Source organism: Hemiscyllium ocellatum, chromosome 11 (genome assembly GCF_020745735.1).
Source record: "Hemiscyllium ocellatum isolate sHemOce1 chromosome 11, sHemOce1.pat.X.cur, whole genome shotgun sequence".
Taxonomy (NCBI): domain Eukaryota; kingdom Metazoa; phylum Chordata; class Chondrichthyes; order Orectolobiformes; family Hemiscylliidae; genus Hemiscyllium; species Hemiscyllium ocellatum.
In genome coordinates this window covers 26,680,662-26,707,978 of record NC_083411.1, presented here as the reverse complement: position 1 = coordinate 26,707,978, position 27,317 = coordinate 26,680,662, and the positions used below count along the sequence as shown (strand labels likewise).

Genomic DNA, 27,317 nt, shown 5'->3' with positions numbered 1-27,317 from the left:
AACCTTGTCCTGCCAGTGAGCCATTTTATAGACAGTGGAACTGGAAGCAAACTGGTTGCCTTCAGAAAAGATCCAGCTTTTTTCTGTAAACAAATACCCCCAGTTAGGTGCCTGTAGATCACCAGAACCTCACTGCATGAGAAACATTGTTAAGTGGAGAAGAGCTGAAAATGTGTTGCTGGAAAAGCGCAGCAGGTCAGGCAGCATCCAAGAAGCAGGAAATTCGACGTTTCGGGCATAAGCCCTTCATCAGGCCCGAAACGTCGAATGTCCTGCTCCTTGGATGCTGCCTTACCTGCTGCGCTTTTCCAACAACACATTTTCAGCTCTGATACTCCAGCATCTGCAGACCTCACTTTCTCCTCTAAGTGAAGAAGAGCCCCCTTGCTCATAAGGGACTGATTTTATAAAGCAAGGTGGTGGTTTGGGACTGAGAATGTAGTGCCGTTGGGAACCAAGCTATCCCCCCACCCCTCATCACCACCACTGCCTCCACAACCAAAGAGTGGTTTCTCCTTCAGCATTGCATCCTCTGCTTTCTTAAATATTTTGTCTCTGATACGCTGAAGTCTACCTGCCTCAGTGACCAGTGCTCAATGGTGCTATTAAACTAGTGCCACTCCAATGGGGCCACACGCTTTCAGAGGAAAGTGAGGACTGCAGGTGCTGGAAATCAGAGCTGAAAATGTGTTGCTGGAAAAGCACAGCAGGTCAGGCAGCATCCAAGCAACACATTTTCAGCTCACACGCTTTTAGTGGTGACTACAGCCCCAGAAGCAGACACTAAATTGGTGGTCACTAGCATTGAAGCCTCATGTAGGCCTGTATTCTAGCATCACCCACTTTCTTCCAATGTCTGGTCATCTACCCAGTCAATAAATTCAGGCCAACGTCTACATCAAACTATAGATGATAATATCAATATATGGCCCTCTATATTATTCAATCCAATATTCACCTCACATATTAAAAGTTTGATTTACCTTTTCATTTCTATTCCAGACTCTGACAAATCCATACCTGCCGCAAATACATTAAAATAAATCAATCCTTACTCATTTACTGCAGTCCTACTCAGCTGACTTCTCATGTCAATGTTTATAGGAAACAGATTGAGAAATTTTGGCATTTGGGAAATTTGAAACATCTGATCAACTAGGCTTTTGAAATGATCTCCGAGGCAATGCATGTACGATATTGTCAGTAAATGGAAAAGGTAAACCCAGGAGGAAATAAATTAACTTTTTATGAATTACAGTCTAAGATTGGTATCAAGAAATACACAGATGAATGGATTAGACTCTGAGGAGGTAGAGGTAAGACGACTGATCTGTTTTAAGGAACAACTGGATTCATGACTAGAACTTATATGGATGGTTGAACTGAATTTCTTCATTTGTAACCAGTCTGCAAACTTGTAAACTGGAGTGAATCAACTTGCAGTGAATACTACTGCAGTGTGTTAAGGACATTAGTCCCTACATTTGTATTGGGGAGAATCAGCAGGGATCTCCACTGAAATACTAAAATGATGGACAGGCACTCTTGACATGAACTCATGACCTTAATTGCCCTTGACTGGAAGGAAGAGAGCATGTGAGAGATCTCAGAGACACCGTAATTGTCACTATCTTCAAGAATGGAGATTGGTCCGACTTTGGAAATTAGAGTGATTTTCCTTTCATATGCCACGAGAAAGATCATTGTGAGAAACTTCCTTGACTGTCTCCCCTCAGTGCCTAATGTGTCTCAACGTGGCTTCTTCATCAAGAGGTACATGATTATCAGCGTGCAATAAATCGAAGTGCAGAGAACAGCACAAACCTCTGTACATGGCCTTCATTGAGCTCACAAAAGGTCTTTGAATCTGTCAACTGTGAGGGATTGTGGAATGATGAATTATAAGCTTGTAATCCTCACGAATGAATCCACCACAGATCTAATACCAGTGAAAACTAGGGTCAAGCAGGGCTATGTTGTCACATCAACATTCTTCTCTATGCTCCCCACCACAACATTCCACCCCATCTCCATGAAGCTCCATATTGGAGAGAAGCTAACCTATAGGATGAGCATGAGACTATTTAATCTTTGACACATTCGGACCAGAACCAAGACTACCCTAATGATCTTCTCTGCACTGCTAGGATAGACACAGTGCTCTTTTGTCCCCAGTATTTTTCCAATATCTCTGCTCCTGCACCACTTGCCACCAAGGTTCATGCTCTTCCACTCTCACTATTGCATGCAACATCCTTGCTCACTCACTCTCACCCACCTCCAAGTTTAATAGGACCCCATGGCCTCTGTATTGCTTATGCACTGACACAGAACATCTCACCTAACTACTTTCCCTCACCTTTGCCAACACTCACTCTGGTTTCAATCCTGCCCCGAACCTCTCACATTACTTACCTTGCATGCCTTCTGGTGCTGCCTACTCACTCTATCGGAGTACCTCACCATCTTTTGACCACTTGCAATAACACAAATAGCCATACCACCTACTTTCATCCTACTCAGTCCCTCCTTTTCTTCCATTACAGAAGGGAGCAACTCAAAGTCAGGCAGAAAGTGGCCAGATGGATGGACAGTTGTCTGACACAGGAGACCTTATCCCTTCTTCTTCTCAATGCCTGCTCCTACAGGGATGCAAGACCATCCATTGCCCACTGGAGTTAATTACCACTCTTCACTCCACTGCAATGCTTCCCAAACAAGCCCATCGGAGGAGTGCCCATGAGAGTTGTGAGGGGTTGCTAAATACTGGAAACCAAAGTCCATGGATGAGGGGTGTTTGGCGCTGGTGCCCATGGATCATGCCCTGATTTTTCAGTTCTTCCAAACCCCTGGATTGTCTGCTTCGGAGTTGCATGGCTAACCACGACCCACCCCCTAGACTGCAGAGGCATTGAGCCCCTGACCAGACGCCTGACTGTGGCCAATCTCCTGGACTGGTAATTGGAGGCCTGACAACATGGAGGCTGTCTGCGATGAGCTAAATTTGCCAGATCCCCATTCCAACTTTCATAACGAGAATTCTCAAACCAACCTTGTTCGGTGCATTCGGTAAGATAGGAAGCAAATTGTGGTTTTAACAAGCCACTTGACAAACCATGATCTCCCTTAATTGGCAAATCGTTGCTATCTCAGGAGACACTTGTCTTGCCATTCGGCAGATGCCTAAAAAATGCAGCAATTTCTTACATTATTCAGATGCAAATCACACCATAGCCCATGCAATACAGGCCCCTTTAAAGTAGGATTCACCCACTCTGACATTTCTGGAGATGACAGAACTGGAGAGGCACTTTAAAACAGCTCTTTTATATGGACATTGCAGGTACTCTCTAAATATTCATAAGTGGAATATGATCATTGAGATTTAATAACAGCTTGTGTACAAATGCAGGTGGAATACTGCCTGTTTTGTTTCTCCACTTGAGACCAATTTCTGGTGCTAAGATGTGCACAAACTTGTAAATGCAGATGAAACACATTTATGTTAATCATAACATTTAAATATATGCTTCAGGTAACTGTTGAACAAAAATGAGCATAGGTACAGATCGTGCAGTTTTGTTCAAGAATTTAAGATAAGAATTTGATTATTGTAATTTCCATCAGAAGATTAAATTGCTGTAATGGGAGTTAACATGCTTTAAAAAGTGCATTGTCTATAAATTAATCGGTGTCTTAGCAATCATTATTTAACTTACTTTGAATTTGGTATTACATTGATAGTCTTTTTGGGAGAGGACAGATGAAATGAACATTTCACATTGGCATTGTGTTCTGTGTGAGCCAGAGGGTCTACCTACTCACTGTGTGACACTGCACAACAATGCATAACAATGCATATTAATATACCAGTTGTCCTCATCAATACTATGTCATACCAGAGTCATGAAATAATTACAGCAGGGAAGGAAATCATTCAGTCTGTTGAGCCCCTGCTGGCTCTCTGCAAGTGTAATTTAGCTAGCCCCATTGCCTAGCCTTTTCAACACAGCCTACAATTTCTCTCTCTGCTGATATTTATCCAATTCCCTTTTGAACTCCGCAGTTAGACCTGACACCATCAGCTTCAAGCAGCACATTCCAGATTGTAACTGCTCGCTGAATAAGAAAAGTTTTCTTTCCTTAAGTTGCCTTTGTTTCTTTTGCCAAATACTTTAAAGCTGTGTCCCCGGACTCTTAACTGTTCCTACCATCAGGAACCGTTCTCCATGTACTCTGTCTCGGCTTATAATTTTGACCATCTCTTCAAACCTCCTCCCAACCTTCACTAAATTGTGCACAAGTAAGCTTAAAAGCAGTTGACATGAGCTCTTGTTATTTAGTTACCTGGCTCACTATAATGGCAGGAGAGGTGTAGTAATTTTCATGTCAGTTCTTACTGAATAACCTTGTGGAACATTCACTAATGTAAGAGCAGAAATGGATGTATGACCATGCAAGAGCAAACTTACCAGCCTGTTTGATATCAATTGCAAGACTGACGTAGGAGTACAATGTCCAAAAAAAAATCTACTGTTATTGTAAAGCAACATATCAATTGTGATTGATGAGAAAATGATACTATATAAACAAGATTTGGAGGTGCCGGTGTTGGACTAGGCTGTACAAAGTTAAAAATCACACAACACCAGGTTATAGTCAAACAGGTTTAATTGGAAGCACTAGCTTCCGGAGTGCTGCTCCTTCATCAGTGATTCCAACAGCTAGTGCTTTCAATTAAACCTGTTGGACTATAACCTGGTGTTGTGTGATTTTTAACTTTATACAAACAAGGATGACATAACAGGCCTTGCTGGAGTATTATGCTGGAAATCAAGCCCTGCTATTTCCCTTATCATAAAAAATTTAGTAGTACCAAAATATGCAGAGTTCTCAATTTAGTTCACAGACACAGGTTAACATATAACATGGGCCAGGTTTCTGTACTTAACATAAATTCCCATTCATTACAAATAAATAGATTCAAACTTCAGGTAAACAGCAATAAACTGCCAACATTAATTATGAGGTAAGATGCTAACTCTTACAAATCTCTACCTGCACACACTTAAGTACGTAGACACAGAGAGATAATAAAATGTTGGTGTTAAAAGGTGGAGGGAAAAACTGGGAAAGCTGTTCAATGCACTCTGTTCACGGATACAATTCCTCAGGAGTCCTTCATTAGGAGGGAGCTCATTCCTGATGAAGGGTTCCTCCCCGAAACGTCGATTTTCCTGCTCCTTGGATGATGCCTGACCAGCTGTGCTTTTCAAGCACCATACTAATCTTGACTCTGATCCCCAGTATCTGCAGTCCTCACTTTTGCCAAGTCTCAAGAATGGCCTTGTTGCCTAGAAGTCAATTCAGGAGGAGAAAAAGGAGGACTGCAGATGCTGGAATTCATAGTCGAAGAGTGTGGCGCTGGAAAAGCACAGCCAGTCAGGCAGTACCAAACAGGAGAGTCAATGTTTCATAAGCTCTTCATCAGGAATGGAGTTGCAGAGGAAATGGTCTCTCTGAAACACAGATAGGGATGGGGAGGGGAATATATTCCTGGAGGTGTGGTCTGTTTGTAGGTGGCAGAAATGGCAGAGGTTGATGCATTGTATCCAAAGGTTGGTTGGGGGAGTGGGGGGTGGGGGCGCGGAGACAAGGAGGTTCCATCCTTGTTGTGGTTGGAGGGGGAGGGTTCAAGGGCGGAGGTACAGTAAGTGGAAAAGATGCACTGGAGGGCATCATCGACCACGTGGGAGGGAAAATTGCAGTCTTTGAAGAAGGAGGCCATCTGGGATTTTCCATGGTGGAATTGGTCCTCCTCCTCCTGGGAGCAAATGCGGTGAAGGCAGAGGAATTGGGTACAAGGGGTAGCATTTTTACAAAAGGCAGGGTGGGAGGAGGTGTAATCCTGGTCACCATGGGAGTTGGTTCGGTTTGAGGTAGATGTCAGTGTTGAGATCCATTATTAAGGTTAGGTAGTGTAAGAAACTTTATTGTTAGGTAGTGCTCACGTAAGGCAGTATTAGCAAGTCTGGAACTTGTTAGCTTCACTAGACAACAGTAAGCCATTATGTTACACTAAGAACAGACTGAAAAGCTGATGGCATAGCCTGAAGAGGCCCCAGGGAGGGTGAGAGATAACAGGACATTGGAGCCGTGTCTAAATGCACGTAGCTCAAACTGAGGTAATAGAATGTTACCAGGTGAGAACCAATGACATACTAAAATTCTGCATTTTACCAAATAAGGATGTAACTCTGGAATGCGAGAGAACAAAAGGATAGACAAATTAAAAATATAGTCAGAACGCGCCTTCTCCAGTGAGCTAGACACCTCACTGTACTGTGTACGATTCTCTCTCATTAAACCTGTTTATACTTTTAATCAGACCCGGTGTCTCTCTCCTCCAAACGAACACGGGGACAGAAGATCTGTCTCAACAGTTGGTTGCCAGAAATGGAGATGGAGAGGTCCAGGAAGAGGAAGGAGGTGTCCGAGATGGTCCAGGTGAACTTGACGTCAGGTGGAATGTGTTCATGAAGTTGGTGAACTGCTCAACCTTCTCATGGGAGCATAGGGTGACGCCAATACAGTAATCGATATAGTGGAGGAAAAGGTGTGGAATGGTGCCAGTGTAGCTGAGGAAAATGGACTGTTCCACATACCCGATGAAGAGGCAGACAAGGCTGGTGCCCATGTGGGTGCCCACAGCTACGCTTTTGGTCTGGAGGAAATGAGAGGATTCAAAGGAGAAATTGTTGAGGGTGTGGATCAGTTCAGCCAATCGAATGAGTGTCAGTGGAAGGGTACTGGTAGGGACGTCGGGAGAGGAAGAAACGGAGGGCTTGGAGACCTTCGTCACAGCGGATGGACATGTACTGAGACTGGATGTCCATGGTGAAGATGAGGGAGCCGGGGAAACAAAGGTCATGGAGGTGGAGGGCATGGGTGGTGCCCTGAATGTATGTGGGGAGATTCTGGACCAAGGGGGACAGTATGGTGTCAAGCTATGCAGAGATATGTTCAGTGGGGCAGGAGCAGGCGGAGACGATGGGTTGACCGAGGCTGTCAGGTTTGTGAATTTTGGGTAGGAGGTAGAACCTGGCGGTTCAGAGTTCTGGGACATTGAGCATGGAGGCTGTTGGTGGGAGGTCCCCTAGGGTGAGGTGGTTATGGATGGTCTGGGAGATGATGGTTTGGTGATGGGAGGTGAGGTTGTGGTCGAGGGGGCAGTAGGAGGAAGTGTTCGTGAGTTGGCACCTGGCTTCAGCAATGTAGAGATCAATGAGCCAAACTACAACAGCTCCCAGCAACCCTTGTTCACTGGTTTGATGGTGAGGTTGGAGTTGAAGCGGAGGGAGTGGAGGGCTGTGCATTGTGAGGGTGAGAGGCCGGAGTGGGTGAGGTGATCAATGTCATGGCGGCAGTTAGAAATGAAGAGATTGATGGTGGGTAATAGACCAGCACGGCGTGTCCAGGTAGATGCGGTGTGTTGGAGGCAGGAGAAGGGGTCCTCGGAGGGTGGGTGAGAGTCCTGATGGAAAAAATAACCATGGAGGCAGAGGTGGCAGAAGAAAAGTTCGAGGTCACAACACATGTTGAATTAATTGATCCAGGTGCATAGGGGGATGAAGGTGAGGCCTTTACTGAGAACTGATCATTCATCCTCAGTGATGAGAAAGTCTGGGGGAATGGTAAACACATGGCAGTGCTGGGAGCTAGGACTTGGTGTAGAGCTGGAGTTGGGAGTAGGGAGGCGGAGACTGTCTCTGTAGTGGGTGTGGTTATGGGATCGGGGGTGATATCAATGGAAGATGAAGAGCTCATGCTTGAAACGTCAACTCTCCCACTCCTCAAATGCTGCCTGACTGGCTAAGCTTTTCCAACATCACACTCTTCGACTCAAAACCAATTGATGCCCTTAAGTGACCACATAAGGATTCATTCTACTTCTACTGGTATTCAACCAGAGGAGGACAGGGGTCATTCCATTGCAGGCAACTTGTCAAGTGTACTCTGCAGAGTATGCCTGTAGCCTGATGGGGGTGTTCCTTCTATTTGAATAGCCCAAGGTGCACAGAAACACCAGCTGGCAACATGAATTACCAAAAGGTCGACGACGACGACAACAACAACAACCCTACTAGGATGTCCCAGATTTTCCTGGACAAACCCACCTGACTCACTTTCACTCCAGACTCCTGCAGTGAGCCTACAGCTTAAGATTCCATCCTGCTGACAATGCAAGTACTGACAGCTGTCAGTCAGAGGCAGGAAACCCCTCCTCCAATGGCCTGAAAATGAGAAACTGCGTAACCTTTGTGCTTGTGCACCTATCGATAGGACCTAGATCCCATCTTGACCATGTTTTAAACACTTTTCCTCAAGTTTATATTCCGAATACCAAGTCTAGTCCTTTTTAAAATTTTACAATCCAGTGTTTACTTTTTATTTTTATTCCTATCAAATGTACAAATCACATTTCTCCACATCTGGCTTCTATCACCTAAAGCGATAAACTACATAAAGCTTCTGACGTCAACCACAGCCTCTTTCAAATGTGCCAAACTTCTTAGTTCAGTTCAAATTTTGACGTCTGGTCCCTCAAATCTGACAGTGAGGAGATAATTTACATAGACACTGAAAAGTCAAGGAGGTGTACAAATTCCTATCAATGTGGGGAGTGTCTCTAATGACCTGCTTCAGTTCAATAATCTTCCATTAGCCATTATCTTTTCTTAGAAAAAACACTTTGGGCAACTATCTTTTTATGATGCCACATGCATTCTCATTTTATCAACAAACTTTCAATCTGACCATGAGTTCCAAATTATATTATACCAGTGCATTACAAACGTCCATCCAAGGAAAGCACAGACATAATAATGGTACAATCCAAATGAAATTTTACAAAGTAATGGTGTGCTCTAAATTTATTTTGTGGCAGCATCAGACCTTGCATGTATCCATAAAATGTATAACTTGGTTAACACATGCCTTTTCTCTTTTGTTCTGTATATGGGAGCCACAGGAAGTCAGCAAGCAGGAGTGACAACTAAAATTCCAGCATTTAGATCACAGAACTGTTAGTACACAGAAAAAGGACATTCAGACTGTTGCATCTATTGCTTCAGAAAACTGGCACAATGCACCCAGTACTATTGCCTCACCTTCTCCCCATTACTCTGCACAATCTTTTTCAGCTAATGATCTAAGTCACCCTGAAAAGCATTGAATGAATGACAGGCAGGCAGGGCTTTCCAGGCGTGAACCACTCGCGTGGTGAAATATTTTCCCACTGTGTCTCAATTGCTTATTTTGCCAATTATCTTTAAATTTGTGCCCTCTCATTCTTGATTGCTCTGCAGTGATTATATTGGTGGATCTCACAGAATACAAGTTTCCTAATTGGACTAGATTAACAGCCCAATTCAGAGAGCCTTGTGTTATGGACTAGGCAAGACCACTCAAAACATTCTTATTCAGGCTGCACCAGACCATAACTTTGCAATTTGTATTGGTAAGCGTACAGAGAAAAAGATACCTAGGTTGACGACTAGATTTTAAAACAGACAAAAAATGTATTCACAACGTTATACAATGAAACACTAAGAACAGAATAAAGAACCCCTACAGAACTCAATCCAAGTAGACTTAATTATGTTGTTCCAAATATACACAATAAACTAGCTCCCTTTAAAAACCAGTATAAATGGAATACATCCTTACAGGTTGAAGTTGATGGGCAGAAAAAAAGAGAATTTCCACACACAACTCCCTGTTGAACTTCCCAGTTCAAGACTGAACTATAACTGCTCAGCTACAGAGCTGACCATTCCCCTTTCTTTATACAGGTCACTTCTAAAACATGACCACTTTGGCCTGAAGTCTCAGCTGTTTACATATAAACAAAAAGGCCTCTCAAGATCCTTTTCATCTCTGTACCAAACTAGACTGATCAGAGCCTGGCCCACTTTATTGTCCCTCCTAAAAATAATCAAGGACAGAGTCTCCTTGAGCCAAGGAACAGCTTCTAGTAAAAAAGGGACTAGCTTTGTGACACCTGGTTGACAGATAAAAAAAGAGGAGTGTCAGACATTCTTACACTCAGAGCTGGCTCTGAGGGTGCTCGTCCAGTGTCAAGTCTTTACATATAGAAATAAAGAGGAATTTAGTGATAGGATACTGGCCCCTGTAGAGTTATTTCAGTTCCAGAATGGAAGCAGATGTCCAATACCTACTCGATTAAAACCCCTAATGAATTCAATTACCTCTCTAAGGAAAACAGAGTCTTAATTTCTCCATTCTCTCTACATAACTGAAGTCCTCTTATGGTGGAACCAGTCCCCTGAACTTTTGTATAGAGAATAAATGGTGAGGAAATGGAAGTTTTGAGGGGTCATGCTGAACAGGTAAACAACTATACAAAACAGTAAGGAAATTAATCTAGTATCAATAACCTATACTGAGTGATAAATATAACTATTATTATAGCCTCGAAAACAGACTCAGTGACCAGGGCTCCAATTCCAGGAAGTAAAAGTGAAAGTATGGCAAAGAATTGCCCCTCCAATCAGAGACCATTCCTATCGTATATTTGTAGCTGATAGGCTCATAGCAGTGAATGTAGAAGGGAAATGACCTCAGATTGGAAGGCCAGTGAACTATGGGAATGCAAGTAGTGAGTTTAGCCTTATCCTTGCACATTTGGAGTGACAACAGCACTGGAGGTGGGGGTTGGGGGGTGGGTTTGCTGTGTTGAGACTGCAAGCGATGGGTTACCTACTAAGTAGGTGCTGGAGAGGGGGTCAAGGGGGTGAAAGTAAAGTTCTCTTTTTCATGCTCAGGCACCAAAGTGCCACACCCACTGCCACCAGCCCCAAAAAGCAGCAGTCACGATAGTGAAGCCAGGGATGCAAATGCAATGTCTGTATCAAGTAAACCCTGATTAGCTTGGGTCCCGATCCCCATGCCATTCCATGGTGATCAGATGTAGAGCTTGTATTTTGTTTTAAATCTAGCTCTGTTCCTTGGTTAGCACTGCTAGGTGCCTTTTTTTTTAAAAGGAGTCATCTCTATTAAATACTCCTTTATTTGAGGTTTATTGGTTTTTGTTTAAAATCTGAAATTCGTGCTTACAATTTTGTCAAAAACTTACCCTTACAAGCAAGGAATAAATTGAAACAAGAAACCCCGTATGAAAGAGATTAAAGAACCCTTCCTATGACTACCGTGAGAAGATTGGTTTTGTAGAAATTGTAATGAGGCCAACCAGGTATACCTCATAGAATGAGTTCCCTAATTGAACCAAACCAACCAGAAAGCCCTGACTGACAAATAACATCAGAAGTGTTCGATGACTCAGAGCTGGCTCTGAGGGAGCTGGATCAGTGTCAAGGACTCTTAACGTGTAAATAAATGGTAACTTGGTGACATAATACAAGCTTTTGTGGGAGTTATTTAAGGTCTATTTTCCGTTTTCCCTTTCTTCCCGATGACCATATTGTTAGGCCACTTTTGAAATAGTGTGTGTAATTCTGGTTCCCCTCCTATCAGAAGGATGTTGTGAAACTTGAAAGGGTTCAGAAAAGATTCACAAGGATGTTGCCAGGGTTGAAGGTTTTGAGCTGTAGGGAGTGGCTGAACAGGCTAGGGCTGTTTTCCCTGTAGCGTCGGAGGCTGAGGGATGAGGAGATTTATAAAATCATGAGAGGCATGGATAGGATAAATAGAAAAGGTCTTTTCCCTGCGGTGGGAAAGTATAGAACTAGGGAGCATAGTTTTAGGGTGAGAGGGAAAAGATAATAAGAGAGACCTAAGGGGCAACTTTTTCACACAGAGAGTGGTGCGTGCATGGAATGGGTTGCCAGAGGAAGTGGTGGAGGCTAGGATAAGTGCAACATTTAAAAGGCATCTGGGTGGGTATACGAATAGCAAGGGCTTAGGGAGATTTGGGCTGGGTGCTGGCAGATGGAACAAGCTTGGGTTGGGATATCTGGTCGGCATGGATGAGTTGAACTGAAAGGTCTGATTCTGTGCTGTACATCTCTTTAACTCTATGACCAATCCTAGAAATGTCCCTGTAAAATTCTAATCTGTTGCTGTGTTGAGCACAAAGTCATGTGGGAAGAATCAATTATCGATGAGTTTTTGACACATGTAAAGCTCAGTATTGACTTCAGGCACAATTCAATTGAACTCAGCAGGCTAGGTTTTTGTACAAAATACATCATCTTGAAATTTGTCGGTCTACAGATAATTACATACACTCAAGCAGAGCAAACACGCAGATTAGTAGGCTTAAAAAAAGGGGCAAAATACCTGCACAGGGCCACAGGTAGATAATTAAACACCAAGCAGTAAAACTCAAGCTGTGATTATTAAAATAACATATTAAAGACAACTGTTTCAATATCCTCTATGGTCAAGGGGGAATGAAATAACAATCAGTTGTTCCTGCTATGCAGGAAGTCATGAGGTAACCTAATCTCTTGACTAAATTTTAAAACTATAATTGAAGTTTTTAGAAATCGTATCAAAGGGAAATTACAAAATTAGCATACAGAGCTATCCTCCAGTTAAATCAATGAAGCTTGAGCAACATTCAAGGGATGGTGCCGGAGGACTCGGGGAAATTGCAAATGTTACATTTCTTTTGAAAAGAAAAAAGATAAAGCCAACAGCTGCAGGCCAATCCATTCAACCTTAGTAATGGGGAAGCAATGATAATTTTGGGAAAACATCAGCAGTCACTTAGGCAAACATGAACTAATTGAGGGCGTCAGTATGGATTTGTTAATTTGTTCTTGGGTAGGCCAAAAATAAAGATACAAAATTTATTAACCAACTGATATTTATTTACATTTACTGATGCCTTTCTACCCTTCTCGATATCTTTGTTCTAGCATTTGAAAATGTGGCTCAAACCTAATCTGTGAACCGACATGTGGCATCACAAATGACTACTTCAGCAACACCATGAATGAATTGTTCCACCATGGAAAATCAAGCCGATAGAAGGATCACCTCGAATATTGTGTTCAGGTTGATATGAAAGTATCTTTCAAAACGCAAGCAGCTATCAGAACGTGGTGACAGGCAGATAATATATTGAACTGTACCTACAAGGAAACCAGTATATTATATAATAGAACCAGTGTTCAAAGTAAATGGAACACTACCATTCAGTGAGATGTAGAATATAGTTCTCTCTACTCCTTAACAGTATGCTTCAATTTAAATCAGTGTGACAATTTAGCTTTTCCCACATTAAGTGTTATGAGCCGCTTATTCCAGAATTAGGGATAGCTATAGGCCACAAATATGCTGTTAAGAACCAGGCAGATATGCCTCAAATTCATTTCAGATGAAAGCTGTACAGTCAGTAGTCAAAATGAAGCTTTAACCCATCAGATCTGAGCTGTGCCTAAATCTGAGATGAAGGGAAACTATGCAAGAAATTGAATAAATCTTATTAAAGACTGAATGAAACCAAGTCAAGATTTTTTATTATGCAAAAGTATTCACATTTATTAATTACTGAACATATTATTTGCAACGAAACCATACCCTTTGTTGATATTTCAAATAATTTTTGAAGTGATAAATTATTAAGGAGTATTATAGTGTATCACTTATTCTTGCTTTCATTGCCAAATAACAAAAATCTAAATCTCTCAAATTTGAGTATGCATAAATGAAATCTGTTCCTTTCTCAACAAGATAGGGAATTTTGCTCTGGACTTTCATTCATCCATCACAAACCACTCCTAGTTTTTGGTCATCCATTAGACTCTTTGCAATTTGTAAAGAAACCTGCAGAACCGCCAGGGCTGACATGGAGAACATCTAATTAAACCAAAAGAGAAAATGCTGGAAAATCTCAGCAGGTCTGGCGCATCTGTAAGGAGAGAAAAGAGCTGACGTTTCAAGTCTAACTGACCCTTTGCCAAAACTTTGACAAAAAGGTCAGTTAGACTTAATGTCAGCTCTTTTCTCTCCTTACAGATGCTGCCAGACCTGCTGAGATTTTCCAGCATTTTCTCTTTCGGTTTCAGATTCCAGCATCTGCAGTAATTTGCTTTTATCTAATTAAACCAGTCTCTTGGAATATTCATGATGTTTATAGAAATGGGTTTATAGAATATCTGTGGGTGTTAAGTAGATCAAGCTTAGACTTCTGAATGGTTTCACCTTTGTAAGCATGTTCTTCATGTCCATTAGTTACCAACAGCTTCCCTGGGACTAACTGATGCAATTACATCAGGTAACCTGAACATATGGCAATATTTTTGCATAACACAGTCTGAGAGCATTGCCCCATTCATTGGCAATACCCTCAGTAACAAAATTCCAGCTCCACACACTGTTCTTACACTTCTTTCTTTGTTTTGTGGTATGGTGCATTGTTGATGTGTCAAATGCAGCACCAATCAAAGCAGGTCATTGTGGTGAAGGGAATTGGGGATGGAGAGAATAAACAAACAAACAAACAAACAAACAAACAATCAGCATCACAATCTCTGGAGAAACAAATAGGATATCGATGAAGACAGATATTTAGGAAGGCAAGTCCAACTCTTGTCAGACACACCGATTACAATGTGATACAAAGAATGGTTCAGAGCTGAATTGCTGTTTATTGTTCAAATCCTTGTGTCTCCAGTTAAACTGTTAAAACATTTATCAGTAAACAGCCTTTAAAGGATCAAAACAAAGACAAAAATTACTAGTCATAACCATGATTTCAGAGAGGAAAGTCGAGTGACTTCTTTGAGAATCATAACTATTGATGCCACATTTCCACATTTTTAAATTTATTTTAAATACAACTCCATATTACAATGACCATTTTTTTTCAGTAAACAAAAAGAAGTCTTTCACCTACCCCTGCCCAATCTTTTCAAATCTCGTGTACTTCTTTTTGGGGTCACCCACGCTCACTATGCTTCCTAGGACAAAAGTTCATATTAAGTGTCAAGATATTACAACTGTCACACAAAAGACATTGCAAAAACAACATTTTTGTGAAGACAACTCTTTAAAAATAAAATGGTGCCATGTTAGAAAGGCAGATTCACCACATGCACTGCTTCCTTTGATGTAAGTCTCTCCACTCAGCCTTTCTGTGCACTGAAAACATGAATATAATATTGTTCTGCTAATTGCACAAATAAGGATTTAAAAAGGGATTCATATCATGATGAGCTGGTCTGCAGTGAGAATGAAAGAGGTTTAAATACATACTTAATTTTTCAAGAATCTCTTCATCTGTCATCTTGGATTTCTTCCTTTGCTTGTCCGTATTTCTGCAAAGCTGGCTGTTCAGACTGGTGGTGATGTTTTCAGGTGGTGTTGTGACTGGAGAGGTTGTCACATCTTTAACAGGAGCCACTGGCACAATGGGCTCAATCACTGAGCGGGTAAAAATCTGCAAAAACAGAATTACAATCACGATCTCATCATAATTAACTCATTGCATATCTGTAAATTCTTCCCTGAATGCTCAGTCAATTTAGAACTGAACTGCACAAATCAAGGTGTTTCTAATTCCATTGCGTAGGAACATAAGAGCAGGAGTGGACCGTTCAGCCTGACGAGCCTTTTCTGTCACTCATTCATGGCTTAACATCCACCTAGAAGTCTGAATCAGATTTTACAGCATGGAGAAAGGTCCTTCAACTTATTGTGTCTGCACCAGTGATCAAACATCCATCTATTCTAATCCCATTTTCCAGCACGTGGCCCATATACCTGTAAGCTATGACATTTCATCCAAATATTTTTGAAATATCTTAAGCATTACTGTCCCTACTACCCTTTTGGTAAGTGTGTTCCATGTGCCCACAACAGAGTGAAAAACCTGTCCTCAGATCTTTGCTAAACTTCCTGCTCCCTTATCCTAAAACTGCTTATTTGGACTCCTCTACCAAGAGAAAAAGTTTCTCCCTTGTCTCTGCCCTTCAGAACTTTGTACACTTCAATCAAATCCCTCACTAGGGCTTCTCTGCTCTAAGGAAAATGGGTTGAGAGTGTGTTATTGAAAAAGTACAGCAGGTCAAGCAGCATCATAGGAGCAGGAAAATTGATGTTTCCGGCCAGAGCCCTTCATCAGGAATGGAGGGCTGATGAAGGGCTCCAGCCTGAAATGTCGATTTTCCTGCTCCTCGGATGCTGCCTGACCTGCTGTACTTTTCCAGTAACACACTTTGAACTCTGATCTCCAGCATCTGCAGTCCTCACTGTCTCCCTGTAAGGAAAATGGGCCTAGTCTATCTAGTCTCTCATTTTACCTATTTTCACTTGCTACCCCTATATTCCTTGATGACTTTCATATCCGGAAATCTTGGCCTTGATTGATTGAGCTTCAGCAGCCTGTTGGAGAAGAGAAATCCAAAGATTCTCAGCCCTCTCACTGAAGAAATTCTCCTCATCTCTGCCTTAAATGGCCAGTCCCTTATTCTGAGACAAATACTGAACTCACCAGAGTGAGGGAAAACATTCCAACGATAGCCACTTTGTCTCTCACTGCATTACTTCGCAAGTTTCAATTAGATTTCCTTTCTTCCTGCAAGTCTCTAAGTGTATACAAATCCAGTTCCTCAAATCTCTCCACATAAGAGGATCTGCCAACCTAGGTGTTAGTGTGAACATCTGTTGCACGCCCTCAATGCCACAAGAGGCCAGCACCAAGCAGGTTTCTCTGTGCATGCTGATTGTTGAGAGAGAATGTGGTTGGCCCATCAGAGGATGCCCAGCTGCAGAGTAACTCTACGCTAAGATGTCTTCTCCTAATGCCTCACAAATCCCACAACGAACAATCGTCAACCTTAATAAAATGGAAGTTTTAATCTACTGCAGCTAGCTGTCACTGCTCCCTTGGAATAATTATGACATCAGAAGCTGCCAGCATCTCATTAGCACTTTGGTCCAACTCGTCCACGCTGACCAGACATCCCAATCTGATTTCGTCCCAGTTGCCAGCACTTGACCTATATCTCTCCAAACTCCTCCTATTCATAGGTCCATCCAGATTCCCTTTAGTCACAGGTGAGGTGCCGGAAGACTGGAGGTTGGCAAATGCAGTGCCACTGTTTAAGAAGAAAGACAAGCCAGGGAACTATAGACTGGTGAGCCTGACCTCGGTGGTGGGCAAGTTGTTGGAGGGAATCCTGAGGGATAGGATGTACATGTATTTGGAAAGGCAAGGACTGATTCGGGATAGTCAACATGGCTTTGTGCGTGGGAAATCATGTCTCACAAACTTGATTGAGTTTTTTGAAGAAGTAACAAAGAAGATTGATGAGGGCAGAGCAGTAGATGTGATCTATATGGACTTCAGTAAGGCAATCAACAAGGTTCCACATGGGAGACTGATTAACAAGGTTAGATCTCATGGAATACAGGGCGAACTAGCCATTTGGATACAGAACTGGCTCAAAGGTAGAAGACAGAGGAGTGGTGATGGAGGGTTGTTTTTCAGACTGGAGGCCTGTGACCAGTGGAGTTCCACAAGGATCGGTGCTGGGCCCTCTACTTTTTGTCATTTACATAAATGATTTTGATGCGAGCATAAGAGGTACAGTTAGTAAGTTTGCAGATGACACCAAAATTGGAGGTGTAGTGGACAGCGAAGAGGGATATCTCAGATTACAATAGGATCTGGGCCAGATGGGCCAATGGGCAGAGAGGTGCCAGATGGAGTTTAATTCAGAAAAATGCGAGATGCTGCATTTTGGGAAAGCAAATCTTAGCAGGACTTATACACTTAAAAGGTAAGGTCCTAGGGAGTGTTGCTGAACAAAGAGACCTTAGAATGCAGGTTCATAGATCCTTGAAAGTGGAGTCGCAGGTAGATAGGATTGTGAAGGTGGTGTTTGGTATGCTTTCCTTTATTGGTCAGAATATTGAGTACAGGAGTTGGGAGGTCATGTTGCAGCTGTACAGGATATTGGTTAGGCCGCTCTCAGAATATTACGTGCAATTCTGGTCTCCTTCCTATTGGAAAGATGTTGTGAAACTTGAAATGGTTCAGAGGAGATTTACAAGGATGTTTTCAGGATTGGAGGCTCTGAGCTACAGGGAGAGGCTGAATAGGCCTGGGGCTGTTTTCCCTGGAGCGTTGGAGGCTGAAGGGTGACCTTATAGATGTTTACCAAATTATGAGGGGCATGGATAGGATAAATAGACAACATCTTTTCCCTAGGGTCCGGGAGTCCAGAACTAGAAGGTATAGGTTTAGGGTGAGAGGGGAAAGATATAAAAGAGACCTAAGAGGCAATTTTTCATGCAGAGGGTGGTACGTGTATGGAATGAGCTGCCAGAGGAAGTGGTAGTGGCTGGTACAATTGCAACATTTAAAAGGCATTTGGATGGGTATATGAATAGGAACAGTTTGGAGGGATATGGGCCGGGTGCTGGCAGGTGGGACTAGATTGGGTTGGGATATCTGGTGAGCATGGATGGGTTGGACCGAAGGGTCTGTTTCCATGCTGTACATCTCTATGACTCTATGACTGTAAATGTTGTAATTGTACCAGCCTCCATCACTTTTTCCAGCAGCATTTTCTATACACGCAACACCCGCAGCATGAAAAAAAGTTACTCCTCAGGACCTTTCTAAAATCTTTCCTTCTCATCTTAAACCACCCTCCATCTCTCACACCCTAGGAAAAACACCTTTGCTATTTACCCTATCCATGTCCCTCAAGATACAGGTTTATACTATCAGGTCACCCCTCAGTCTGCAACGCTCCAGGGAAAACAGTCCCAGCTTATTCAGCCTCTGCCTGTAGCCCAAGCCCTCTAGTCCCAGCAACATCCTTGTAAATCTTCTCTGCAACATCGCAAGTTTAACAATATCCTTCCTATAGAAAGGAGCCCAGAATTGAATGCAATAGTCTAAAAGTAGCTTCTCATCTACGTCCTGTACAGCTGCAACATTATGTCCCAATTCCTATACTCAATGTTCTGACCAATGAAGGCAAGCGTGCCAAATACCTCCTTCACCACCCAGTCTATCTGCAACTTCACTTTCAAGGAAATATGCTCCTGAATCCCTAGATGTCTTTGTTCAGCAAGACTCACCAGGGCCCTACTATTAAGTGTATATGTCCTTCTCCGATTTGTCTTAACAAAATGCAACACCTCACATTTATCTAAATTAAACTCCGTCTACCACTCCTCAGCCCATCTGATTAAAGTCCCATAGTACTCTGAGGTAACCTTTTTCCTTGTCCACTACACCACGTTTTTGGTGTCATCTGCATACTTCCAACCACACCTCCTACATTACATCCAGATCATTTACATAAATGACGAAAAGCAGCAGACCCAGCAAGATCCTTGTGACACACCTCTGGTCATAGGCCTCACAGTCCTAAAAGCAACCCTCCACCACCACCCTCTCTCTCCTACATTCAAGTCCATTTTGTATCCAAATGACTAGCTCTCCCATGTGATCTAACCTTACTAACCAGTCCACCATGTGGAATGCTTTGCTTAAGTCCAAATAGTCAGGTCTACCACTCTGTCTTTATCAATCTTTGTCACCTCTTCAAAAATCTTGATCAAGTTAGTGAGACATGATTTCTCATGCACAAAGCTATATTAACTAGCCCTAATCAATCCTTGCCTTTCCAAATGTATGTAAATCCTGTCCCTCAGAATCGGTTCCAACAACTTACCCACTATTGAATTAAGGCTCACCGGTGTATAATTCTCTGTTTTTACCTGATAGCCTTTATTAATAATTAGTTATCCTCTAGTCTTCCAGTGCCACACTTATGGCTGTTGATACAAGTACCTCAAGCAAAGTATTTGTTTAGTAACTCATTCATCTCTAGCGGTTCCACAAATAGACGGCCACATTGATCATTAAGGGGTCCTATTCTCTCCCTCGTTACTGTTGGGCCAGTAATGTATTTTCAGAATCTCACTAGATTCTCCTTAACTCTATTTGCCAAAGCTATTGTCATGTCCCTTTTTTGCCTTCCTGATTTTCCTCTAGTATACTCCTGTAGCTCTTATACTCTTCCAGGGATGCACTCAATCCCAGCTATTTACACCTGATATATATCTCCTTCTTTTTCTTGACCAGAAGCTCAATTTCTCTCATCATCCAGCATTCCCATTAGGTAAGTGGTGAGTTTTGGTCAAGGTCAGAGATGGAGGCTGGTGCTTTCTGCTGACTGATTACCAGCCATAACAACTGCCTAGGCTCACATTACAAAACATAGCAGACTGTAAAAATCCACAACATTTTAGCACTCAGTCCATGTCAACACAAACAGTAGAAGAGGGGAGATCTGGGAGAGATGGAGGAGCAGGAAAAATAAGATTTTTGTTACTCTATATTCCTCCTCTATCATTATTTGCTTTTATATTTTCTTCTTGGTTCTCTTGCCCTTCAAACTCTTAACTTAATAGCACATTCAGGGCTTAGATACAAAACATTACAGGAGTTAAAGAAATGGCAGGCACATGATTTACTCCACTATTAATGAGCCTGGAATTTCCTGGAAACGAGTGCCATAGTACTGCTGCATCAACAAGGCAAGCCATTAATGTACGGCAGATGCTCCAGGAAATTAGGCTCATTTGAACTTTGTACCACACACAAAAAAAAGTCCTGGGTGGTTTCTGCCACCCATATGTTACCCTCACCCAATTTTTTACATCTGTCTCTCCATTAAACTCAAAGGTGTTCACAAGTTTTATAAATTGGCGCCCTTTACTTGCCACCACTACTTTTAAAGATTAGGAAATAAACATATAAACACAATTGGTAACAACTTGGTTTGTTGTTCCAAGATTATGATGGAAAACAGTTGTTCATTGAGCGCACACAAAAAAACCCACTAAATTCTACATTTGGAAAAGTGCTGTAGATATTATTTCATTTTCTTCATAGTTATTGTACACAAAACCACTTTAAGATGTCCTGGAATTTGATTACGCGATGAAATAAAAACTGAAGCTTTAACAAATTTCTCAGAAATAGTTATAATACAAATGAATGAGGCACAAACCACACTCGTGCAGTCATAATGGAAGCAAGTCTTGCAAAAACAACAACTTCTCATGATTCCAACACATGATTTTTTTATGAAAATAATTAATGCATTGGTTTTAGATGGCAACTGTGACAGAAAGGTAACAGACTCCTATAGACAGTCATAGAGATGTACAGCATGGAAACAGACCTTTTAGTCCAACCTGTCCATGCTCACCAGATATCCCAACCCAATCTAGTCCCAGCTGCCAGCACCCGGCCTATATCTCTCCAAACCCTTCCTATTCATACACCCATCCAAATGCCTTTTAAATATTGCAATTGTCCTAGCCTCCACCACTTCCTCTGGCAGCTCATTCCATACACGTACCACCCTCTGCATGAAAAAGTTGCCCCTTAGGTCCCTTTTGTTTCTTTCCCCTCTCACCTTAAACCTATGCCCTCTAGTTCTAGACTCCCTAACCCCAGGGCAAAGACTTTGTCTATTTATCCTATCCATGCCCCTCATAATTTTGTAAACATCTGTAAGGTCACCCCTCAGCCTCCGATGCTCCAGGGAAAACAGCCTTAGCCTGTTCAATCTTTCCCAATAGCTCAAAACCTCCAACCCTAGCAATGTCTTTGCAAATCTTTTCTGAACCCTTTCAAGTTTCACAACATCTTTCCGATTGGAAGGAGACCAGAATTGCACGCTATATCCCAACAGTGGCCTAACCAAGGTCCTGTACAGCTGCAACATGACCTCCCAACTCCTATACTCAATACTCTGACCGATAAAGGGAAACATACCAAATGCAATCTTCACTATCCTATCTACCTGCGACTCCACTTTCAAGGAGCTATGAACTTGCACTCCAGTGCTCCAAAGAACCTTTGATGCAAATTTATAACAATGCTCAAATTCATTATACTGGTCAGCAAAATGGGTTTTGCAGGAAGTTCTAGTCATTGCATCATAAAACATGAAAGTATATCTGCAAACTGTTCATCATCTTACAAAACTGATGCACAGCAGGCAATAGTCTTTAAATGGGCACCTAGGTCATAATGGTCCCACCAAATGAAAGAGAGGGCAACATGATGATCAAACCTGAGTGATTGCATTGCTCACACTTCAGGAATGCTATATTGGGTTGGGATGGGGGTGGTGGGATTTCTTTTCCTCCAGCAAAACCTTCTTTCTTACATCGGGCCATCTGTTTCTTATTTTAAAAGAATGTTTCTTTCTTCAACCTTTCCTGATATGATGACACTATGGCTTTAGCTTTCATTCAGGAATCAGGACCTTCCCTGAATAGATTCCAATACAATATTTCCTTCTTTAAGCAAAGGAGGACACAACTATATACATAGTATTCCAGGTTCATTTTTATCAATACATTGTATGCTTTCCCAGCATTTATACTATTCTCTTGCAACTCCAGTATCTACTAGTCAAGTAGTTAATTTAATTTTTTTAACAATTGGATACTTCAAGTTGACAGCATCCTTAATGAGGATGGGAATTGCTGCAGGGTAATGACCAAATCCAAACTGTGTTTATATCGGAGGCCAAAATCTTTTTGTGATCTCTGACATATCTGGCAGAAACATGCTCCACTGACCGATTTGGTGTGTTCTGGTCGTGGCGCTATCACTGGCGGTGGCATGTTGTCATCATCGTCATCATCTTCATCATCATCCTCTGACACGGGTGGTACAATTGGTGGTTCTGATGCTATCTTGGTGTTCTGTAACATACAGAACAGCGTTACAGGTTTTATCTTTAGAATTTCTTTTTCATTTTTGAGAAAGGATCAATGGTTACAATGAAAACCACAGCAACTTATCTCTGCTGCAATAATTATATTTTTGATATACAGGAGGACAAAATATTAACCTCCACTTTTTGATTCTTTATTTCACACAAGGTGCAGATGTGGAGCAAATCAATTTTATCCTCAGGGATAAAATAATCTTCACCTGTAAACATTTGATGAGAAAGTAGATCTGGAGAAGATGCTTTTTCAAAAAAAAGTTACTTATTTATTTCGTAATTCCGAACCTTATTCCCATATGAGCTGCAATGTGATGACAATGGAGTTAGGTTCATGGAACCATTCCTTTCTTATATCATTAACAAAATCAGAAAATTCCAACATGTACAATTAATGACAATCCTGTTAGTAACAATCAAAACAGGTACATTTTCAGATTGGATTGAGTTGTATGGAGGAAAAGAAAATTATGAAACAAATTGCTTGAAACTGGTAGACCTGGTTCATTATTGGATGTTAAAAAAGGGTAGATTTCAGAAGAAGTAATGATTGTTTCTCACTTCAAGCTCGTTCCCTGTTCTCATCAGCACTCACTTCAGAAGTCTGTCTTAAATAAATGGGCAGAAATCTTCAAAGTGTATTTGAAATAAGAGTTATTCACAAGACTTTGCTTTCACTCAGAAGTTTGGCAAGATAGTTTCTTCTAGCTTAATTATTTCCTGTTTTAAGCAGAACTCTCATTGTATATTATTCTCTCCACTCCTTCTATAAATCAATATTCAGCCACAACTAAGGAGGGAGGCCTCACTTCCACTCACAGCTTTATCCAATTGGCAGCCATGTTGGAAAGAAGCAATATGTTACCAAATGTTTGTAGTGCTTCCTGTGCTGCTAGCTCTCAGCCCCAAATTCCCATCCCCTCTCCACACCACTGTCTTGCAAATCAAATGGATGGAGGAGGGGGTAAAACACCATTAATGCCTAGTGAGAAAAAGAGGACAATATAGTTTAGAGAATGTGGGGGAGGGGGGGATACCAAATTGAATGCTTTCCATCCTCACATAACAAAGCCGCTTTTGTTGCCAATATACAATTTACTGTTTCAATAACAGACTGTAAAATAATGGAGTATCTACTGAATCAATAAACTTATATTAAGCTCTTCGATTTTAGTACCAAATGCATCAATACTCTCACTTAGAGACAGAGCTTTATTGCATGTTTTCAGGCAGAAAATTCTCTAAGAAAATAGCTGAAATATAATGTGAATTCACAACTATTCATTCCTTCTTTCCTGGAGAGATAAAGGGATATGGATAGCAGAAAGAGAGGGGAAAGAAACTGAAAATTTTGAAGAACGAAAAGTGGAGAAAGATATGCTATTAGGAGATGGACATTAATATCTCAAGGCAATAATGTCAAACAAAAGCATATTTCAGAAGAAGAACTAAACAGAGTAAGAAAATAAGTTGAAATTTAATAAATCTTAAATGCAAAAGGAAAACATTTAGCCACCTCTCTAAATATCTTTATTGTTTGCTGTCATTTTTGTTTGTTTAACTATGATCGTGTAAAGTTGCACGGGATGTTTTCTCAAGTTAAAAGGCAATATCTAAATGCATTCTTTGGATGATGACAGGGCAGATGAAATAGCCTGTACATTTGAGAAAGGTGGTTTCTAGGGATAATGAACTTCCATATCCCTCAATCTGGGTCCATTTCCTGTATTCAAAGATATATAAATACAATGACACTGGCCTCAGGATGGGCAGTGGAGGAACATTTGTTGAAGAATCTTACCAGCATAACTGGCCCCACATTCCTGAAGAGAACATTAGATTTTTATTTGACTGGTTTCTGTTCTCTTGCATGACAGAATGCATTCAATTCTGCTTTCCTTATGTCTTATCAGGACATTACACTCTTGAAATATGCTTAATGTCTTGTTTGCCTGCAAGTTTAATTGCTTGTCACATTATGTAGTCGTTGGCATTTGAAAAAATGATGCCAGCATCACATCAGACAGGGAAAGCGAGTGGCTACTTTTCTGTCTTACTTGCCCAGATTATGACAGTTACTTGGGATCTACTCTATTTTGCTGAGCCATGTGCAACCATTTTTGTTCCTCTTGGACAGGTTTATGCAAACTATAACACCATTGATCCTAAGACTGTCATGCACATATGTCCTAAAGGCCTTAAAGGATAAAAAGAGATGAGAAATCCTGTCACAGTGTTTGTAACAAACTGTCAGGTCACTTGAGGAGAACACCTCATTACTAGACCTTTCAAACAATCACCAAGATGAAGCTTGGTTGGTGATGGAAAATGCCTACCCTTCCAGTTTCTTCATGTATACCTTGAATCTCAGTGCCAATGCACACAGTGCCTACAGTGGGGGGAAAGAAAATGGTCATCCAACTCCTGGACTGTGCCTTCACAAAGTGGATCAGAAGAACAATTAAGTGGTTTTGTTGAGGTCCCTTCCATTTCACAGGACTCTATACACCATGTGCTGTTCCCAGGGATGGATTCATAGAAAAATTAACTGCTGCTGGAAGTCCATCAACTCAAGAAAAGACACACAGACACTCTTTCAACTGCCCATACATATTGGTATTTTTCAGCACAACAGATTTATCGATTGCTTATTTCTAGGTCCAGCATTATGGGATGATGGATGTAAAGGGAAAATGCCAGCATCTAAGGCCTTCCTACTACAATATGCAGAGTGGTTGCTGCTGCGTAAAATTCCTTCAACTGTATGCAGAGTGCCTTTGATATGTAAATGTACATTTAATTTGTAGATATATATTGCAGATGTATCCTCTTGTTGAACTTGTACTGAGACATCTCCGTGCACTACATAGTGCTGAAAGCAATTAAAATGTCGAAAACTTCATATTCTGCCTATTTTGAATCATTATGTAATTCCATTTTTTTAAAAACAGATTTTATGACTACCATATATCCTTAGAACATAGAACATAGAAGGATACAGCGCAGTACAGGCCCTTCGGCCCTCGATGTTGCGCCGACCGAATCCTACCTAACCTATACTAGCCCAATAACTTCCAAATGCCTATCCAATGCCCGCTTAAATGACCATAAAGAAGGAGAGTTCACCACTGATACGGGCAGGGCATTCCATGAACTCACAACCCGCTGTGTGAAGAATCTACCCCTAACATCTGTCCTATACCTACCACCCCTTAATTTAAAGCTATGTCCCCTAGTAACACCTGACTCCATTAGCGGTAAAAGGTTCTTAGTATCTACCCTATCTAAACCCCTAATCCTTGGAGAAACAAAAAACAGAAATTTGAGTTCAAAAGATTTTGTGGTCTTCTAAGATTTACTGCATCGAATAATTACCTTTAAAAATTTAAATACTATTAGCTTATTCAAGGAATGTGGTATTGAATGACTTATGTACCTGCACATGGCCTGAACTGTAACCAATTTTCCACTGGAATATATTGTTTAACATGACAATATATTAGATGACTTCTGAATAAAGTTAATTTGACCACAAGGGAGGAAAATGAATAAAGTTGCTTTAGTGGCGAATGGCCTTCGATATGTCAAGTATGGACCACTGATAAAATCTTCACTATTTTATTTTTCCTACAATCCTCCACCTACTGTTTTTTTTAAATTGGAAGTTCCTTGCCGGTCTAAAGTGGAAATGACTCAACTGTCAGACCTGATTCTCGTCACTAAAGTCACAATTAAAAACGAGAAGCATTAGAAAAATGATTTCGAGTGATTCTACATGGTCACATTTCACTAATAAGAGACAATTCAGCAACCACCAAATAAGGCTCCAGAGCTAATCCTCTTCATTGCAAACTTCAGGTCAATCTTGGAAGGCCAGGACTGCAAGATAAATACCCAGCTTGATGGGTATTCTACATTTTCAGGAATGGTTGCCAACCTAGAATGTCAACTACTACTCTCTCCATACATGCTGCTGACCTACTAAGTATTTCAATCAGTTTCTACATTTATTTCAAATTTCTAGCATCCGTAGTATGTGGCTAATGTATTGTGTATGACTTTTGTGAAGTTTCAAATGTCAACTAAATTCTTTGGACATTTTGCTATTTCTTGAAGATTAAATGTGGAAGTATTTATCAAAAAGTCTATGACCAGCACTTAGCACACCTGTGCAACACCCACCCTTCAGAAGAATCCATGACAAGAATTATAGGAAAGGTTCACAAAACAGTTCCAACTCAACAGGTCAATCAGCAGGGTCTGCATTGACCACCTGAAAGAGCAATTTAACTAATGCCGAGACACCACCTTCTGACCAAAGCCCATAATTTTTTATTTTTCAGGTAAGGATCCAATTCCCTTTTCAAAGCTTCAGTTGACCACCCTCCTTCCTCCTCCATACTGTCAGGCAATCCATTCCAGACTGTTAACTACTCACTGTATGATAAAGACTTTTCTCTTGTCATCATTGCTTCTTTTGTCAACTTTCTTAAAATCTGTGCCTTGTGCTTCGCCATCTTTCCACCAATGGGGCCAGTTTCTCTCTAT

At 41.3% G+C, this 27,317-nt stretch overlaps 1 protein-coding gene across 4 annotated transcripts in view; it reads right to left on the bottom strand.

Moving 5' to 3' along the window:
- The window catches only part of LOC132820398 (serine/threonine-protein kinase PAK 3), a 239,263-nt gene that overhangs the window by 38,043 nt on the left and 173,903 nt on the right, over positions 1 to 27,317 (bottom strand). For all 4 annotated transcript variants that reach the window (XM_060832488.1, XM_060832489.1, XM_060832487.1 and 1 more), the window contains 3 exons: positions 22,618 to 22,743; positions 15,247 to 15,430; positions 14,888 to 14,951 (listed from right to left, as the gene is read on the bottom strand). In XM_060832488.1, coding sequence (XP_060688471.1) covers positions 14,888 to 14,951; positions 15,247 to 15,430; positions 22,618 to 22,743 — 374 coding nt within the window. The remainder of the gene's footprint in view (positions 1 to 14,887; positions 14,952 to 15,246; positions 15,431 to 22,617; positions 22,744 to 27,317) is intronic.